This window comes from Mustela putorius, unplaced genomic scaffold (genome assembly GCF_011764305.1).
Source record: "Mustela putorius furo isolate JIRA1106 unplaced genomic scaffold, ASM1176430v1.1 tig00003858_pilon_pilon_pilon, whole genome shotgun sequence".
Lineage (NCBI taxonomy): Eukaryota > Metazoa > Chordata > Mammalia > Carnivora > Mustelidae > Mustela > Mustela putorius.
In genome coordinates, this window is record NW_025422010.1 from 40,088,683 (window position 1) to 40,108,044 (window position 19,362).

At 51.3% G+C, this 19,362-nt stretch overlaps 1 protein-coding gene across 2 annotated transcripts in view; it reads right to left on the reverse strand.

The window, feature by feature from the left end:
- The window catches only part of ST8SIA5 (ST8 alpha-N-acetyl-neuraminide alpha-2,8-sialyltransferase 5), a 62,152-nt gene that overhangs the window by 16,148 nt on the left and 26,642 nt on the right, over positions 1–19,362 (reverse strand). For both annotated transcript variants that reach the window (XM_004752212.3, XM_004752211.3), the window contains 3 exons: positions 13,245–13,337; positions 4,564–4,650; positions 838–982 (listed from right to left, as the gene is read on the reverse strand). In XM_004752212.3, coding sequence (XP_004752269.1) covers positions 838–982; positions 4,564–4,650; positions 13,245–13,337 — 325 coding nt within the window. The remainder of the gene's footprint in view (positions 1–837; positions 983–4,563; positions 4,651–13,244; positions 13,338–19,362) is intronic.

The following is a 19,362-nucleotide window of genomic DNA, read 5'->3' on the forward strand; positions in this document are numbered from 1 at the left end:
GAAAGACCTGAATATGCCCCCATTCAGCATGTCTACACTCTGGACCCATTAAGTCCTGCTCTGGACCCAGCGCTCTCCAGGAGGTGCTTATATAGACATCCAGCGAAATCTTCCTCCTCTTTAGAGGGTAACCATCAGCGTGAACTGAAAATGCAGGTTACAGGGCCCCTGCTCGGAGAGTCTGAGGCCGCGGTCAGGCCCCAACAGAGTGCATATGTCGAGCCTTCAGGGACACATTCCATTCATGCAGGGGGATCACTTACCCTGGGGCCCCCCGCTGACCAGGGAGTCACTGTCCTAGCTTTGAAGAACAGCCTACATCCAGATTTCTTTTATGGAAAGGAGAACAATTAACATCTACCTTGTTTAAGTGAGATTTTTCTGCCACACCTGTTCCTAGCCCAGGGACAGGGAGACTGAGACCTTGGAAGATACCATAAGTGCCCAAGGTCAGCCAACATGAGATCAGTCTTTCTTGCTTTGCTTTCTACTGGTCTGTGATTTCTTGGGCACACAACCTTTGCATGAATGTTTTTGCTCCTGCTCCTGCCTCTCATGTGGGGAAAAATGCTTAATCACCCTCCCAGATAACTTCAGGCTGTCCTCGGCAAGCAAGGCAATAACCAAAATTTGACAAGCACTCTCCTGCCTGAGTCACTCAAAGAGTAGCCAGTTGGCATTCACCGTGCTCGGATGGTCTACCAAGAGCCTACCAGAGCCAGGACGGTGGGTGCAGAGGGCCCAGCAGGTGGATGCCATACCCTGTGGGCAGAGCCACTTAGGGCCACGTGGGGTTGCCCCTTTGCCCCGCCCAGGCGGCCCTGCCCAAAGCGGCACCTTGGGAAACATGCGGAAGATCTCCTGGTTGATGTGGTAGATGCCACTGGTGTCCACTTCGTACTTGAGCTTTGTCCCCAGGGGAGTGTTCTTCTGGGTGGTGAAGAGGAAGGAGGGAGCATTGCAGCACCTGGACAGAGTGGACCTGCCAGGCAGGAGACAGAGCGGGAAAGAGGTGACACGGGGCAGAGCCAAGCCTCTGGAAAATGGGGGGTCATGGAACTCAGGCCCCTCAAGATGGCCAGGAAGCCCCCACCCACACCTTCCCGCACTCACCCCCCTCCCCACACCTCTGCTCACGCTGTTCCCCTGCCTTCGACACGCCTCCCAATGCCTGGGCCTTTCCTCCTCTCCTCACGCTGGCCTTGCTCCCTGAGAGCTCCCGGCTGCCCACCCCACCGACCTCACCGGCCTCCGAAGACCTGGAGCACAGACCGGATACCACCCACTTCACCACCTACAGTCTCTCTCCCCACCCGAACCAAAGCCCCTTGATGGCAGGGACCCTGCCAGTGGACCCTGCCTGGTGTTAGTCACATGAGTGTGGACAGCCAGCTGCTGGCCAGCCCTGGGCTGAGTCACGCCTCACTCAGGCGCTCGTCAAGGTCCACTGGGCATTCTGCTACTCGCTGGAAATGCTGTTTCTCCAGCCTCGATGGAAATCTGGGGGTACCGAGCTCATCCTCGGGCCCCTGGCCCTGATCAGACTGTAAACAAGGCATTTACCCCATCTCATGGGGGCAGAAACCCAAGAAAAAAATGATCAATTTCAATCATTTAGAAAGTGTCTTAGGAAGGGGGGTGGTCAGAGAGAGGGGTGGTGGGCTGGTGCCTGTGGAGAGAGGAGTCTGACTGACTTCCAAAACAGGTTCTCAGGAGTTCACTGTTTCTAAAAATAAATAGTAAATAAGTAAATAATATAAATAAATAAATAAATAAATAAATAAATAAAAATTAGATAAATAAATAAATAATAAATAAGAGCCCCTGGCTTTCCCTCACAAAAAAAAAACCAAACAAGCTACAGAAGGCGTAAAGCTCAGATGATGCAAGCAGGCATCACAAAACTAAAGAGTAAAAAGATAAAGGCTCCTAGGGAGAAGGTGGCTGCTGAGGCCGACCGGGGGCCGGCCTGGCGGGAGAGGGTGGAGTCATCTGTCATCCCTCGGGCCGCAGCCAGTGCTCCCCCTGGTCACTCCCTCTCCAAGGTCTGGTGAGGGGTCCAGCCCTGGGCCATCCCTCCCCCTGCCCTAGGGGCCCAAAGCTCTCCCCACCGGCTGCCCAAGGGCTAGACCTAACGGAGCAGGCCAGCTGCTGCTCTTTCACATGGGGCTCTGAACCCACAAGGCTCCATTTCCTCCGGAAGCAACAGTGAGGTGCCGTGTCCACGCTGGCCTCCTCCCCCAGCACTAGCTCTAGGTACGGTCCCATGCAGCACCTAGGTGGTCCCAGGAGGGATGGGACACCTTCCCCAAGGAGCTGGGATGATGACCACCAACAATGTTTGAGGAAGAACTTTCTGGAAGCTTCCCCTCAAGGTCTGGGATGGAAACATGGGGTTGCCACGCCGCTGTCAAGAGGCTTCTGTTCTAGTTTCTGTTCTGCCCGAGTGGGGCCCGAGGCAGGGGTCTTCCCCAGACCAGACCTCAGCCTCTTTGTCTATAGAATACAGCCTTGTGGGGCACCTGGGTGACTTAGTCGTTAAGCGTCTGTCTTTGGTTCAGCTCATGATCCCAGGGTCCTGGGATCGAGCCCTGCATTGGGTTCCCTGCTCAGTGGGGAACCTGCTTCTCCCTCTCCCACTCCTCCTGCTTGTGTTCCCTCTCTCTCTCTGTGTCTTTCTCTGTCAAATAATAAATAAAATCTTAAAAAAAAAAAAAAAGAATTCAGCCTTGGCCCTTCCACCTCTGACCCTCTGTAATTCTGTGACTGTAGGTTGCCAAAGCCAGGAAGGTTATAAAATTATTTTTTATGACTTTCTCTCTTGCAAGGATTTCACTGGGGAGCTCAGCAGGCTGCTGGTCACAGAGAGAGGACTTTACTGTACAGTGTTGAGTTTCAGAATGTGACTAAGGCCTCCCAGACTGGAGGCCAGATGACTGGCCAGGTGGAGGCCATAGGTCAGTATTTAGTTTTGCTGGTCCAGAAACTCAGTCTTGTCAGGCTGCTGGAGAGTACTTCATTGAGGGGGAAGAGGGGGGACTGTCTCCCATTAACCAAGCTCACAAGTGACTGATATATAAACCGGAAGGCCAATGTTTCTATTTGTAGGCAGTAAGTTACAGGACCCCTCTCCTACAACTGGAAAACTCATGTCCATCTTCTAGCACACCCCTCCTAAGCTGCGCATTTCACTGTGCTAGGCTCTTACAAGTCTAAGTGAAGAATCGCATCATGGTTCAATGAGCCTGTGACAAGAGCAAAGGGAGGCAACCTTGAAGTTTTTCCATTTAGAGCCTAGCAAGGCCTGATGGCCTCTCCCTTCCCCACACCTGAAACTACTTCCCCACGCCCCAGAAGGGTGTGGGCTCCCCTGGAGCCTCTCCCCGGGATCCTGCTGACTGATCCCTGCTGAAGGGATCCTTGTTTTTCTGTCAACCATCTTCCTGTTGTTTCATTATTTCCTTAGACATGAGGATCCCACCAAGGAGTCTTCCGTGCTGCACTCAGCTCTCAGCCAAGAAGACACCCTTTCACATCTCCCTGACCTCCGCTAGGCAGGGTGTTGATGAGCTGCCTGGTCAGTGCAGTGCCCACCGTGGCACTCCTTGCTAAGTGGCAGATTTTTGGGGTGGGGGGCACCTGCCGCACAGGTCTTGGACCCATTCCCTCCTCCCAGCACTGGGCTGAAGTTCATGTTTGACTTTTATGATGGGGAGCATTGGGGGAGGGAGGGGGTCAGCAAAACACCTACACGGCCTCGGACAGGAACCCACAGTCTCACTGAGACCTATGGGGCGACGCTGCCAGCATCTGTTCTTGAGGGATTACCACGTTAAACATCCACATTTCTAAAAACGTGCCACTTAAAGCTACAACTCGGTCTCTAGACAGGGCCTGGAATGGGGGCAAACTGGAACAAATGACTTTTAAGTTAAAGACAAAATGCTGAGTGTCATTTGCTTCTCGAAGCCTCCCGGGTAGGTGGGCCGCGAGCCCATGGCTCCTGGGTACGTGGGAACTGCCGCCTGACTTGCCCGCAACTGGTTCCTGCCCACGTTCCTCAGCTCCCCCCAATTCCATTCCGTGAGCTTTGTCTTGCACTGAAACAATACCGTGAGCTCCCAGAAGTTCAGCGAAGGAGAGAACCCTACGATCAAAAGGAATTTGTGGACATCAGCCAGCTGCTTAGCTCCCCCAGAGAGGAGAACCTTAAGCTAGGGCTCTCGCCTCTCTGGGAGCTGATAATCTATTGCTTTGGGTTAGAAAAGAGACGAATCTGCAGCAGGCCTTGGGCCAAGGAGCCCAGCATGGTTCTGTGATGGGCTGTCAGGAGACAATAGCTCCGAGGCTGCTGTGGGGCCCAAGGGCCGTCATGTGGGGGACAGCAGCCAGCAAGGTGCCCACCTCAGCCTGGGCACGGAATCAGAACCTCCCCATGGCCCAGATCCCAAAGCCCAGCCGGGGCCAGCTCTGGGGAAGATGAGCCCGGGGTGGGGCCCTGCGGGACGGGGCTGCAGAAGGAGAACGCGGAAGGGCTGGGAAGGGCAGACAAATCACAGATACTTGAACTGGTTGGCTTCCGAGATATTCATCGCCCATCTGCACATCTGCAGGCTCTTCCATCTGTCGAACAGCTCCGACTGCTTCACCCTTGGGGAGTGGAGGACAGAAGAGCACCAATAAGGGCCAGGCTGGACAGTGTCAGCATTCCCAAGCCTCCCTTCCTTCTCCCCAGGTGCCGAATCCTGGTGTGGACCTTTACTTGAGCTGTGTTTTCTTATTTGGGGTATGCTGGGTGCCCCGGCATCTGGGGTCCTGCTCATTCCTAGACAGAGCCAACTGCTCTCCCGCAAGCCCGCCTGCCACCTGCAAACCAGCCAACACCGAGCCGGCAGCCTCAACACCAACTTCGTCCACGGAGCCACCAATCTTAGGGAAACTCAGGAATGCTCTGAATTACAGACAAAATCCCCAGTCTGTCTGCCCATGTGCTATCTTGGGGGAGAATCTCAAGCTTTCATTGGCTGCCCGAAGAGGTCTTTGGTTCACAAAATAGGGCAAATACTCACTTCGGTGTGAAGTAAAAACCAGGCTCATTCTGCAGAGCTGGGTCCCCTGTGTTTAGCTGGAGGGGAAACAGTTGCTCCCCAACAGGGCAAACCTCCCCCACAGATGCAACGCACACATGACTGGTGTGGAGAAGGGTGACTGCAGGAAGAGTCATATAGGAGAGTGGCCAAGTGCATGGATTTTGGAGCCAGAAGAGGAGCTGGATCCCAGACCAAGTTCAGATACTTCCTAACTATGGGACCTCAGACAGATAATTGACCTCTCAGAGCTTCATCTTTATAATGAACATAATAATAGATTATCATTCACAGTCCCAGATTTGTTAAGATTATTAAATAAAGTGATGCAATAAAGGGCTAGGCTTGGGAAGTGTGCACAGAAATTCCCTGAGACAGGTAAACTATTTTTATGGTCAAACAGCACCATCTTGATGACACTCACTCACCATCCCCTGGATTTCCCCTTTTGTAAAACCCATAACCCGTTCCTACCCACTCCTGATCCTTCCCACAAGAAAGTAAATACTGCAGGGGCAGGGGGTGGTGCCCGAGTTCACCCCCATAAATCCAGCGGTAAGGCACATGGTGGATGTGTGGGACATAGGCACTGAGCCTATCAATAAATTAGTGAATAAAACCATAAGTCTGAGTTCAAATAGAGTCTGTAATTACTGGTTGAACTCCTCTATATGGCAGGAACTGGGGCTAGAGCATGGAACAAAACCTTTCGCTGTTCCCATGGACTTTAAATACTAGAAAGGAGGCAAATGGAAAACAGGTATGCATGCATAGGACAACAAGAGCACAAAAGACAAAAGCAGGACTGTGTCAGACTACAGCAAAGGACCACAGCAGAGTGAAAAGTCAACTTAAAGAACGGCAGAAAGTATTTGCAGACCATGTATCTGATATGGGGTTAAACCTCAAAATAGATAAGGGGCTCTTACAATTCAATCACAAAAACCAAATAAGCCGATTTTAAGATGGGCAGAAGACTTCAACAGACATTTTTCCAAAGAAGACATCCAGACAACCAACAGGCACATGAGAAGGCGTTCAATATCACTCACCATCAGGTAAAGGCTAATCGAAAGCGCAACGAGCCATCCCCTCACACCTGTTAGGATGGCTAACAGCGAAAAACAAAAAATGATCGCCAGCGCCGGCGGGGACATGGAGAAAAGGGAAGCCTGGGACAGTGCTGGTGGGAACGCATGCCCGTACAGCCGGCACGGGAGGCAGCATGGAGGTTCCTCCAAAAATTAAAAATAGAGCTACCATATGACCCATCCACTCCACGTCTGTGTCTGTATTCATAGGACTTGCTGTCAGGATGGGAAAGAGCTCAGGACGCTCCCTATTCACGGTGGGACTACTTGGTAGTAAGCAGGGAATGGAAACCAGCTCAATGTCCCCCGATGTGTAAAAAGAACGTGTTACGGACACACAACGGAGTATTCTTCAGCCTTTCACAGGCAGGAAATCTGCCACAGATGACAAGCTGGACGAAGGCAGCGGACCTCGTGCCGCGTGCCATAAGGCAGTCACGGAACGACGTATATGGCGTGAGTCTGCCCATGGGGCATCTACACAGTCGATCTCTGAGAAACAGGAAGTAGAATGGTGGTTGCTGGAGGCTTTGGGAAGGAGAAAGGGTGAGCTGCCTGCCACCCCACGGGTCTAGAGCTTCAGGTTGATGAGGTGAACATGGGCTAGAAATCTGCTGTACAACTTCGTGCAACATTTAACAATACTGGATTATACGCTTAAGAATGGGCTCAAGGGGCAGATCTCAGCTCAAGGGTTCTTACCCCAACTGAGAGAAAGAAAACAGATAATAATGCCATGTCTGGGAGAGGCAAGGGCTCTGAAGAAAAATGAAGCAAGGTAAATGAAGCAAAAAGTGACTGTTTCAGAAGGGCTGGTCAGGGGGGGCTTCCCTGAAGAGACCTTGGCACAAAGAACTGAAACGATTAGGAGGGAGCCATGCAAACACCTGGGGAAGGAGCAGTCCAGGCAAAGAGAAAAGTGAGTACAAACACACTGGGGCAGGATCTTAGTTGGCCACTTTAAGGAGCTGGAAGGAACCCCTCTTCTTTCCAGGCTGATGCCTTCTTTCTGGCTTCCACAAACCTCTCACTGCAGCCTGCCCCTCTCAGGCTAATGTGACATTGGAGGAGAGGCATTACACAGCCCACCCCTGCCTCCCCCACGGCTTCCCTCCCCTGCTTTCCACAACCCCCAGGTCCCTAGAGCAGCACCCGACATGGCCAATGCCTCAGACACCACGTGGAAACAGTCCTCACAGGACTGTGGGCTGGGGTCCCAGGTCCAAGTCTTACCAGCATCTGGGTCCCATTCTCTGTGCCTCCAATACCTGTCACACACTGGACCAAAGCTGGGGCCTGAACGCCCAACCTTGAATCCTGGCTCCATCCCCGACTTGCAGGGTGGCCTTGGACAAGTCATTGAATGTCTCTGAGACTTGGGTGCTTTATCTGTACAACCAATATAACAACCTCTGTCCTGTTAATCTCCAGGGTTCTCAGAAAGATCAAATGAGATAATAGCTTTGCAAATGTGGAGATTGCCTTTCCTTTAAAAATGAAGGGTTGATCTCAGGCTCTGATCTCCTTTCTCTGCACACACCACTGAAAATCCAGAAGAGGAACAAAAATGTTATATAGACCTAGAATAGATTGATGGGGACAGGGAAGTCCAGAGGAAGAGAGAACTTGACAAGTGTGCGCAAGGAGGAGGGGGGACATATGGAGGGGTGACATGGCCCAGAAACAGTGTTCAACCCCAGGGAACACTTTTAAAGAGGGTGGAGGGTGCGGATGGGGCATGGTGCTGAAAATGAGCATCAGTTGTAAGTCTGTATCCAGAACCTTCAAACCACAGCAGCCAAATAGTCAGTGTCCAGCAGAGGGAGGGGAGGGGCTGAATCAGACTGTCAGTTCCTACCAAAAAATAAAAACAAAAACAAATTATCATTTTCAATGAAAAGATCTGGACAGCATAACAGCAAAAAGAGTAGTGTCTCCAACAAGGACTCTTGAGGAAGGCCTGCTCTTCAGCTTTTTGTTGTTCTAAATGCAAATATGAATCCGATGAGCAAGGGTCACCTGGTCAACCGGAAGGAACCAGATGAAGAGAAACCATCAGTTAAAATATCCAAAGAGAAAAATAGTGGAGGAACAAAATACAACTTTAAAAGAGTCTACTTAGTGTCTCTAGAGAGCCTAGAAGACATGACACCCTTAAAGACAGGAATAGATAGCTCTGAGGACAAAGAAAGAGCTCTGGGTAGGGGTAAGTTCGCTCAAAGAGCTGGAAAATGAAGTCAAGGACTTTTCTCAGGAAGTGGAAACAATGGGCAGAGACAGAAAAGAGGACATCGGACAGGGAATGCTACACGAGCGATCCAGAAAGTCGGGGGTGCGACTCTTAGAAGGACTGGAAAGAGGAAGTAGAGAGGAATGGAGAGAAGGGAATATTTTTAAAAATCCAGAAGAACATTCAAGAGTCTGGACATGAATCCCGGATGGAGCGGTCCGACAGGTGTCTGTCCTGAAACCCACCCTCCAGACATTTCAGAACTGTAGGATCTGGAAACACTGCAGAGAGAAGAAAACAGAACACCTCTAAAGGAAAAAGAAGCATCAGGCTCTCATCACTCTGGTTGCTAGAAGGGGATGGGGGAAGTCTTTAGCGTTCGGGGCGGTGGGGGGAATGGTTTTCTCCCAAAATTCCAACCCCACCAAACCATTAATCAGGTATATGGGAAGAATTAAGTCATTTAGACACAGAACTCAAAACCTGACCTCCTACCCATCATTGGGAAAAGACTGGAAGATGGTTAGAAACAAGAAGAAGCTATGGGTTTTCCACAAGAGTGAATCCCAGCTAAGAGGCAGGGAAGGGAATTTCCCTGGACAACAGCGTGTGGCCCACCAAGAGAGCAGCCTGTCCACACTGGAGCACGAGGATAAAGAGAAACCCTGAGGGGAAGGTCTGATTGGAGGAGAGGCTGGCAGAAACCCCAGACAGGGCATAACAGATACAAAGAGTTCAAGGGGGAAATGATGAGTTGATGCTCCAGTAAAAAAGGGGGAGGGGGAGGATGCCCAAGAAAGGACATAAAATAACTATTTCCTGTTCTTCAAAACTTGGAGTCAACCTATAGAGCAAACCCCAAAATAGGCTCATTATGGATACCAAGAGAATGTAAACGTTATCAGCCTTGACCTTTTAAAGGTAAATGCACTGATGACTGGAACCAAAACATAGGGATCATTTTAAAAACCCCATCTTACAAAGTACAGGCTCAAGAAATACTGCCAGTATTTGGCAGAACCAGAAACAAGTTACTCAGGCAATCTAGAGATGGAAGAACTAAAAATAGCAATTCTCCCCAACCCAGTAGGGGTGGGGGGTATCGTAAGGGGGCTGAACCCTCACCCAAACGACACCCAACGAGACCCGACGTCAGTGCACATCGCGGTAAGTCAAGAAACAACCAGCAGGGGTGTGTTACTGAGAGCTGTGGCGGTAATGACCAGAAGGAACAGCCAGAGTCGAAAGGATCAGGACTGAGGGGGTGGGGGGCGAAGGCATGGGGCAGGGGCCTGTGGCTTCTTATTATCACCAGCCTCTCTATCCTACTTGATTTTTCCCACCATGTGCAAGAGATGGTGAGGATAGGAGGCGATCCTGACCGTCTCTCTTCTTCTTTCTTCCCCTTTCCTCCACTGGCCTCCTCTGTCTCCACCCAGCTCTCGTGTCCATGCCCCGCCCACCCATTCGTGTCACGGCCACATCCTGAGCCCGTGCACACTCGGGGACTCCGAGATGCATGGGCACAAAGGGGCCCCCAGCCTGGGTGGCCCTGGCTCCCAGACTCTGTTCCTGGGTGCAGCACTGGCCCCCCGCCACCGCAGAAAGATAGGGAAGGGGCAGCAGGAGAGGGCCTGGGGTGATGCCCCAAGCACCAGCCCCACTGGGTGGGAACAGGCTCAAAAACCAAGAGGTTCTAGAATGACTACATTCAAACAAATAATTTGTACAAGTATTAGTGACAAGACACATCATAATACATCACCACAGAGTGACTCCTCCTGCTTCTGTCATCGTCGGAACTGAGGCCTTCTCCATGTGGGAATTTGCCGGCTGACTGGTTTCTACTAGCGTTTGGAGCAATTTTGGACCAGAATTATTCCCAGATGAATCCCACCCCTCCCTGTTGCCTCCCTGTTGCCTCCAAATGCCAGCTGTCATTCTTACGCCTTAAGGGCCTCCCAGCCCAGCCGTGCAGCCCCCTCCATGCCCATATGGTGACTTAACCTTCCTCCGATGACTCAGAGTCTCCACTGGGAGCAGCATGCATGGCCGCGGGCCAGTGAGGCCCGCAGGTACCCGGATGATGCTAGGACCATTCGAGTCCGAGGCTGGTCTCCGGGCTCTCTGATGTCAGCCTTGGAGGTCCCACTGAACCTCAGCTTGCTGACCCAGGAAAGGAGGCACAGACAGCCTCATGCCCGTGCCCCACAAACAGCCTCCGCCTTTCCTCTCAGAGCCCCAGGGCCACCGGGCCCAGGCTCCCAGGGTCTGGGGACTACAGGGATGTGAAGGAGACAGAGTGGTGCAGGGCCCAGGGGTCACCAGCTGGGACGGAGCTCAGCTCAGGAAACCAGAGCGGGTGGCCCAAGGCAGAGAGAAGAGTTCAAGGCGAGCACCAGACATGCATCCCTGATGAGGGACAAAGGTGGACACCGACTGTGGGAAGATTCCTCACCGCACCCCACCCCATAACGTTGTGATGCAGGGCACGGTGGAAGCTGGGATAGGGACTCTCAGGGTCCAAATCATCTCTCCTTCAAAACTCTTATTTGCGATCCTGACCTCTGAGATCTCAGAATGTGACTCTTTAGAGACAAGGTCTTAAAGGAGGAGGTTACGCTGAAACGAGGCCATGAGGGTGGGCCCACATCCGGTCTGACCGATGTCCTCATTAGAAGGAAATGAGGACACGGGCAGGTACAGAGGGCAGTCCACGCGAAGGCCGAGGGAGAACACGGCCATCGGCAAGCCAAGCAGAGGCTTCAGCAGCCAGCCCTGCCAGCACCTCGATCTCAGGCTTCCCACCTCTGCAGCTGTGGGATCTAAAGTTCTTTGAGGGCCTGAGGTCTCTGAATTCCGGGAAAATACAAAGGGTCTCTGCTGAGGAACTGATGAATTTGACTCATGCCTGAAGCGTGGACAGCCACGCTTGGTTTGCCACTAAATGGCAACTCCTCACTGATCACATCACACACACCCCACTGCCACCTGCTTAAAGCCTTCCATGGGTTCCTGCGGCCCTCGGATAAGGACAGAATCTGAATCCTGGTCCACACTGCAAAGCCTCATCAGGTCAGGCCCTGGTCTGGCCCTCCAGCAACAGGGCTGCCCCATCTCCCCTCTCACGCTGGTATTCAAGCTGCCCTGACCCTTCAGAGCCGGGGACACAGCGGGCTTTCTCCTGGCACAGGGCCTTTGCACAGACTGTTCCCTCAGTCTGGAACCTGCCTGGCCTACTTACCTCTTATCACCCTTCCAACGGTAGTGCCAGCATCCCTTCCTCAGAGGAGCTTTGCCTGACAACCCCCTCCTCGCCCCGGTCCAAGTCCAGTTCCCTGCCATCCCCTTGTCTCCCTAGGGTAAACAAGTATTAATGTCCGCTTCCCTGCTGGGCTGGGAGCTCCATGACGGCGGGGACCAGGCTGGCTGGGGCTGATGGGAAGGGGACCTGCCTCCCACGTTTACCTCTGGAGAGGGTACAGAGACCTTAGGTTGGTACCAGGACCATAACGCAGCTAAGCCCAGGGGGACACAGCCTGGGAGCTTTCCTGCAGCTATTAAACTTACAGATTCTGAAAGACAGCCCCGAAAAGCTGCTGCTGCTGGCAGTGGTTCCAGAAGCAGAAGAAAAGGGAGGGAGGCATATGAACATTTAGGCAACACCTATTACGTGTGCTACTATGGACGCGGACCGAGGGGCCATCTGCCCTCACATACGCTACTTCTTCTAGTCTCTGCGGTGACCTTTAAAAGTTGGGTAACAGTGTCCTAATTTCTATAGGTAAGGAAAGGCTCAGAAAGATTAAGGAATTTGTATAAAGATGCAGAGCTGCTAAGATCCCAGGTCTGACAACTCCCCCGGCGCATGCTCCGTCTGTGACCCACACTACACAGAAACTGTGTCAGATGGCAGAAGGTCCGGTGTCTCCTGCCCGTCGGCCACGGACCATGGTCCCAGGGATGGCTCACGGGCCCACGAGAGCCCCCAACGCCACCGGAGTCTAGATTAACTATAGTCCTTTTCCACATCTAAGTAGAAATGTTTTCAAATACACACGGATTTTACTTCAAACCAAATATCACGACGAGCGCGGCACATTCCTCTCAGTGGGTGGTGAATTTGTGGCAGTCCCACGTGGGAGGGGAGGGTGGTGGAAACCCACAGACACTGAAATGTGCTGCATCTAATGTGCTTTTTCTCCTATAGGTTGTAAAAAAGCCATGGGTGTTGTGCTGTTGGGTGAGGAGCAGAAACTACAGTTTTTTTGTGATTTGTGAGCAAAATCCTAATAAAGCGTGTTTGTGCACAGGTGCTGGTTGAAGCAGATTCCCCAGGGGAGTGCACAAGGACACCCGTGCTGCCTCTGCGGGGAACCGAGGGGCTGTGAGACGGGGGTTTTTATTCTATGCCTTTTTGTACCATTTGAATGCTGTATTATTGAAATAATTTTAAAAATACTTAATTTAATGACTATAAAAGGTTGAAAGATGATAGCAAAAGAGCGCCGCTTAACCCTCCGCTCGGAGCGCTGAATTTTGGGTGAGATGCTCCTGTGCTCTCTTTGGCTTCCATGCAGCAGGAGCCCAGGGACAACCTCACAGAGCCTGGTAATTGAGACTGGGACTGAATCCCCTGAGTCACCAGAGGTGACCTTGTCAACTTGGCCTTTTTTCATAAAATGCACAATTATCCCTGCTCTCCAAGTGCCAGAGGCCCGGGGGAAGGAGATCTCATTCTCGCTCTATGGGGCGCCTGCCCCATCCCACGCCCCCTCTCCCGGTCCTGCCCCATCCCACATGTCCCGTTCCCCCCACCGTCCCGGCCACACTCACATGGACAGCACCTTCACTTCCAAGATTTCGTGCCTCAGCTCCAGGCATCTTGTGGAGTTATATTCAAACGGGCCCTCGTAAAACTCAAAGTACCTAGGAACCAACAGGGACAGAAGTTACTATATGAAGAAGCCAGGCAGACTTTGGGGGGACTAAGGGGCTCTTGATGGGGACAAGTCGATCCTGGTCAAATTAATAGAGCACACCAGACCCACCCCAGCAGATGACCTCATAGGGGGTCCCCAGGGCTGGTGGGACCCTCTGGCTTGATCTCGGGGTGGTTGGTTACTCCCAGCACCCCACTGCTGCAGGAGTGTAACCCTTTACAAGGCATGAACTCATCTCAGTAAATCAGGACATTCAGAAGAAGGTTTGGCTGCAAAAAGGAAGGGAAGTGGGAGGATGCCCAGGGCCTGGTCTCATTAGCTTCGGTGATCGGTGCCTGATGGAGGCGGCACTGGGAGTCGGGGTGGTGAGACCCAGACTTTCAACTTGAGTCCTGCCCTTTCCTGCCCCTTTCTCCTCCCCCCAGGACACAAACACAGTGAAAATCTGCTGCTTTTTCCGCTTGTCAGTAGCTCACCCGGCTCTCGAGCTCACGCTGTGACTAGGTGAGGCTGACGTTTCTTTCTCCCCATTTGACAGCCGAGAAAGTGGAGGCTAAGGAGATGGAGCTCAGGTCCCACAAACAGGAGGACGGGGCCAGGCTTGGGCTGGGTCCCACCACAGGGAAGCCCACGCCCTTCCCAACACCAGCTGTCTCCAGGCCTGCCAGAGCCACATCAGGGTCCCTCCTGCAACTCCACACAGAAGCCGATTCTAGCCAGTGCTTGCTGAGCCCTAACCTAGGACCAAGTGCTTGACGTGGGTGCACCCACTTGTTGTCTTGCGAACTAGCCTATGAGGAAAGCAGTCGGCATATGCATCTGGAATGAGCTCTGCAGTTGCCCAAAGCCACGTAGATGGTAGGTGGCAAAGCTGGGACATGAGCCTGCACGTTGACTCGAGGCTGCTCTTGTCCACTCACCTGTAAGGACAGCTGGTGTCCCCTGAAAAGGCCCTGTGGCCTCCCACAGTCACTGGGTGAGGAGACCTTTAAAGCTGCCCCCTCTCACACCTGAAGTTCCCACAATCCCAGAGAAGAAAGAGCACCTGCAGACATTAAGCACAGTTCACTGCTGAACGCAGCCACAGAGACAGGATGGGGCCAGCCCTCGTGGCCTCTCTGTCCGGAAGTTGCTCAGAAAAGGCTGGGGGGCCGGATCCCAGAACAGCTCAACACCAGAGAAGCCTTCAGGGTCAAGCCACTCTAAAAGTGGGGTCAGTGGCCTGGGGACAGGTAGCTCTGGAGAATCAGATGTGGGAGTGGTGCCTCAGGGCTGCTCCTGGGCACTGTGTGCCGTGACCCAGGATTTAGAATAAAGTCATTCCTCCAGCATGTCCCAGAAACCTTCCTGGCATGTGGGGGCAGTTATTTTCCATGTGTTCTCACACACCTCATTTCTGTGTACCAATTCCTGGATGTGCTGCTCTATACACAGAAAGGCATTTTACCCAATAAAGTGACTTTTTACAATACCTGCATTTTAAATAACTTCTATAGATCATATCATATTTAATACTTTAAATATGTTTTAAAATATTTGTTCATAACTTTCATATAATTTAATAGTTAAGTGTTAAAGTTATGTTCTTAAGTAGTTTTAACTTATATATGTATGTGTGTGTATATATATATCATACGCATGTATGTGTATAATCATTATACCGTACAGGGAATGATTATACACATACATGCATATGATAGATGGATAGATAGATAGATAGATAGATTTAACAAAGAGAAACACAGTGAGAGAGGGAACACTAGCAGGGGGAGTGAGAGAGGAAGAATCAGGCTTCCAGTAAACTAGGGAGCCCAATGCAGGGCTCAATCCTAGGACCCCAGAACCACGACTGGAGCCAAAGGCAGATACCCAACAACTGAGCCACTCAGGTGCTCCATTAAATTATTATAACATTTTATATAACAAATTGTCTCTTACTGACAAAATGAAATTGACTCTTTATTCTTGTGTCGTGAAAGAAATGAAGCGGAGTTCATAAGAACTAGGCATTGTGGATTTCCAAAATATCATACTCACCTTTTTCTCCCTGTTTCCCCATGTTTTGGAATTCCTTTGTCTGTCTTTCTCATCTGGCAAACCCAAATTTATCCTTCAGTACCCAGCTCAACTGCCCCTACCTCTGAGATTTTTCTCTGACCCTCACTCCTGGGGTCCCTCTTACTTTGTCTCTTAATTAGAACAACTAACATTGTATTCTAACAGTCTGTTTATGTATCTGTTTTCCCTTCCAAACTGTTGTGAATATCTCAAAGACAGGACTCTGTCTTTGTTACCTCTGTACCTTTTGTACTACAGATGCTGTGAAGCGGAAAACTACATTTCCCAGACTCCCTTGCAACTAGGGTATGGATGCCATTTAGGTTTGACCAATCAGAAGCATTTGCATAAGACTGAGTCAGAGTTGTTATCCGTGAAGAATAGCAAGGCTCCAGGCACTGTTTTGCTGGTGCAGAATGTGGCAGAGGTGGCATATCTCTTGGAAATTGCAGTGGTAGCAGCAGCCTCATGATTATATTCTTATGTAAATATATTACATTTATTATTAGATATTATTTATTATTATATATAAACTACAGTAGTAGCAGCACCCTCATATTATATTTATATATAAATATATATTTATTATTATTATATATTATATTCTTTCCCCTAAATAAATCCCCTTCCGCTTTCACTAGCTCAATGGATTTGACTACCTATAATTAAGAACAAGAGGTCAGCATGAGGCCACCAGAAAAGTCCATGACCTTGGCTGTAACTGACATCATTTTCCAGTCACACAACTGTAAGTAAGGTCTGGTGTCTTATCACAAAGATCATCGTTTGCAACCAGAGCCACTGGCACTATGTCCTTTGGAATCCACTGGGTCATCTGAAGCCATGATCTCAGGCTGCTACTAAGAAAAGCTCCAGATTCAAATGGTGCAGGAGTTAGTTAGGAGAAACTTACCCCACTGGTCTTGGGGGGCTAGAAGTCTTGCAGACACATCTTTGTTACGCCTCTAAACCAGCTACGTGATGTGGGTCAATCACTTATCCTCTCTGGGCCTCTGCTTTCTCCTCCTTAAAATAATAGCCAAGGGCCCACCCAGCACACAATATGATCCCCAGTGCTTCCCACTCACTAACCAAACCAGAATGTAACTGTGGAATGATGATCCACAAAGGCAAGGAAGAAACTTGCAAAGACCAGCCAGAGCCAGCCCCTCCACGGTCTCCATCAGGCGCTCCCTGCTCACCTCTGCCAGACTCCACTCAGTCTCCCTCCCTGCTCAATCCCCAACCTTACCCCTACAGGGAACTGGGCAGTACAGTGATTCCAGAAGGTCTCGTATTGTGTGTTTGGTGCCCACTCAGTGGACAGGCTTTCAGAACGGGGTCACATTCCTTTCCTGCCCCTCATAAGCCACCCCAGGCCCACCACGTTTATGAGCCTTACTTTCCTCATCTGTCACATCCACACACACAAAAGTGCCATTCATGTGTAACAGGGCTGAGAGAAGATATTGATGAGAAATTTGGGGAAAGTCCCAGGATAGTGCCTGGCACACACCAAGCACCCAAGAAATGCTCGGTCCTTCCTTTCTCCTTTCTCTTGCCATCAAAGGGCAAGAGTCTCCAGGGAGTCAGTGACCACTTATGGCCCTGCGGCTGGCTGATGGCAGAGCTGGGTCAGGCACGAGTAACCTCAGGAAGCTTCTCTGCCATCTGGACAGACTGGCATCCTCCTTCCACTGCTATCAGTAAACCCCCTCCCCTGCCACTCAGCGGGATGAAGCCCATGCTGCGTTCCGCTTGGACGTGGGGATGTCCCTGGTCACTTCTCTGCTGCACACTCCATGGATAAACTGTGTTTCTGAGGCTTTAACATCTGGACCTTGTTGTCCCTGGAAGACCGGCCCCACCCAGGGCTAGCCGTTTCCTGGAGACAGGAACCACCTGTGAGCACCTTTCCTATGCAAACAAACCAGTGCAGAGCTCACACACACACCCCCCACCACTTCCCAATAGGGGCTGCTTTCCCCCTGCCCTGATCATCCCAGGGCCAGGTACAGACAGCCCCTTAGGCCCCGGAGCCCGCTGAGATCATTCAGACTGACGACTCCCAGGCCTGTGTACCTGTCTCACCTGTTTCTTCCAGAGAAACCACAGTAGAGGCTCTTGCCCACTTTTTCCATCACTCCCTCTGCTCCTGATCCCACCTCCCGGTGCTCCCCAGGGTTTGGTGTGGTGTGCCTCCTGCTTCTGGGCATGACTACAAAACCCTCTTCCTTCCTGCCAGTGACTTGCACGTCTGTGTGTCTCACCGTGCACGACTATAACGAAGCCCAGCCACCCTGAAAACAAGCCATCAAAACCACTCCCTGCCTGGGGCGAAAGCCCTGGTTTTCCCAGCTGAAAATGGAGATTATAGCTCTTGCCTGGGCTCTGCTTCTCTGGGCTGCACTTCTCCATCCCTGTGTCTAAAGATAATGAACTTAAGGAAAGGAGATTGTAACAAGGGCTGCCAAGTGTCCCCTCGCATTCTGCTTCTGATGGGACACCCAAGCATGGCATTCTGGGAAAAGCCGTGGTAATCCGTGTTTGGCCTGGACCCAGACTTCTATGTAGACATCAAAAATGAGGCTTCCAGTTTCTTTGTGGAATAACATGGGAAGATACTCACAGGACAATGCTGAGTGGAAAATGCAAGTTACAAAACTAATGTCCCAGAAGAATGGGACGTACATATGTGAATGTGTGGGGCAAAGGGACGGGCCACAACAAGGCACTAATGGTGGGTTTCTTTGAGTAATGGGACAATGATCAATTTTTAAAATACTTCTCTGTATTTTTATGTTTTCTGTAATGGGGTTATGATTTTTGTGTTATTGGAAATCACCAATAAATGTCCTTTTATTGAAGTCCTAGCTCTCCCTCGACACAGCTCAAGCTCCCCCTTAACCTGCCACAAGACTGAGAAAAGCAGTTTCTCCAACCTTCTCAACTCTATTAGCCTCTCAAGGTGAGTTAGTCACTGTCTCTTCTTCCAGTTCTCGAAAGGTGATCTCTGCCTGGCTCAGAGAGGAGGGGCCCCGCAGCACATTTAGCACCTCGAAGGTATAAATAGTCTCAGCCGGTCAGCCCCGCAGTCCAGCTCATCTCAGATGCCATTTGGCTTCCGGCAGCCACCTCCGGGGCTGGCACCAAGCTGTGTCTGTCCTGCCCCTCCTCGGTGCCCTCAGGGACTTCGGGGGGGGGGTGGGTAGGGCAGCCCTGGCTGCCTGACCAGAGGGTGACAGCTTACCCTAAGTGAGAAGACAATGGCAGAGGTGACCACGATGGTCCTCCTCCTCCTCCCCAGACTTGGGCTCTGGGTTTGCAGGTGGAAGAGGCCTCATTGCAGCATGCCCAGGGCCCCATGTGCATCCCTGCCAGACTTTCTCTGCAAGCCTGCCCCTCAGCAGGCTCTCCTTTGGCCTGAACCCCCTCCAGAGCTTTGTCGGGGCCATGGGGTCTTTCCTGGAGGTCATGGTACTTTGAGCCCTGGCACCACTGGCTGGTACAAGATAAGGTTCGTGCATTCGGCTTCCTACCTAACACTGCCCTTCCTCCCCAGGTGCTGATGGTGTTCAAGAGAACAGGAGCCCAGGGAGATCCCAATGTCCTACAAAAGCTTCCACCAGCCCAGAAAGCAAGGAAGCAGCCCCAGCTCAGCAATCAGCACCCCTGGGCTCCTCTCAAACCTCGTGCAGAATCTCAGGGGACAACAAAATGGTTTATTTATTCCACACTGTGTAGGAACCTGGAAAGGGTATGACACCTCTGTGCAAATTAGGATAAAGTACCTTTTTCTCTGGGTGAATTAAGCCACAAGGCAGTCACATGACTTGTCAAGTGAGAGTGAGCTGCCTGACCGTTGGCTGGGTATCTTTGTGCAGTGCCCACTCTGCACAACCGTCTGTGGCAGGCTGATACTGGATTCCTTAATTTTGTCTTGTTTAATCCTC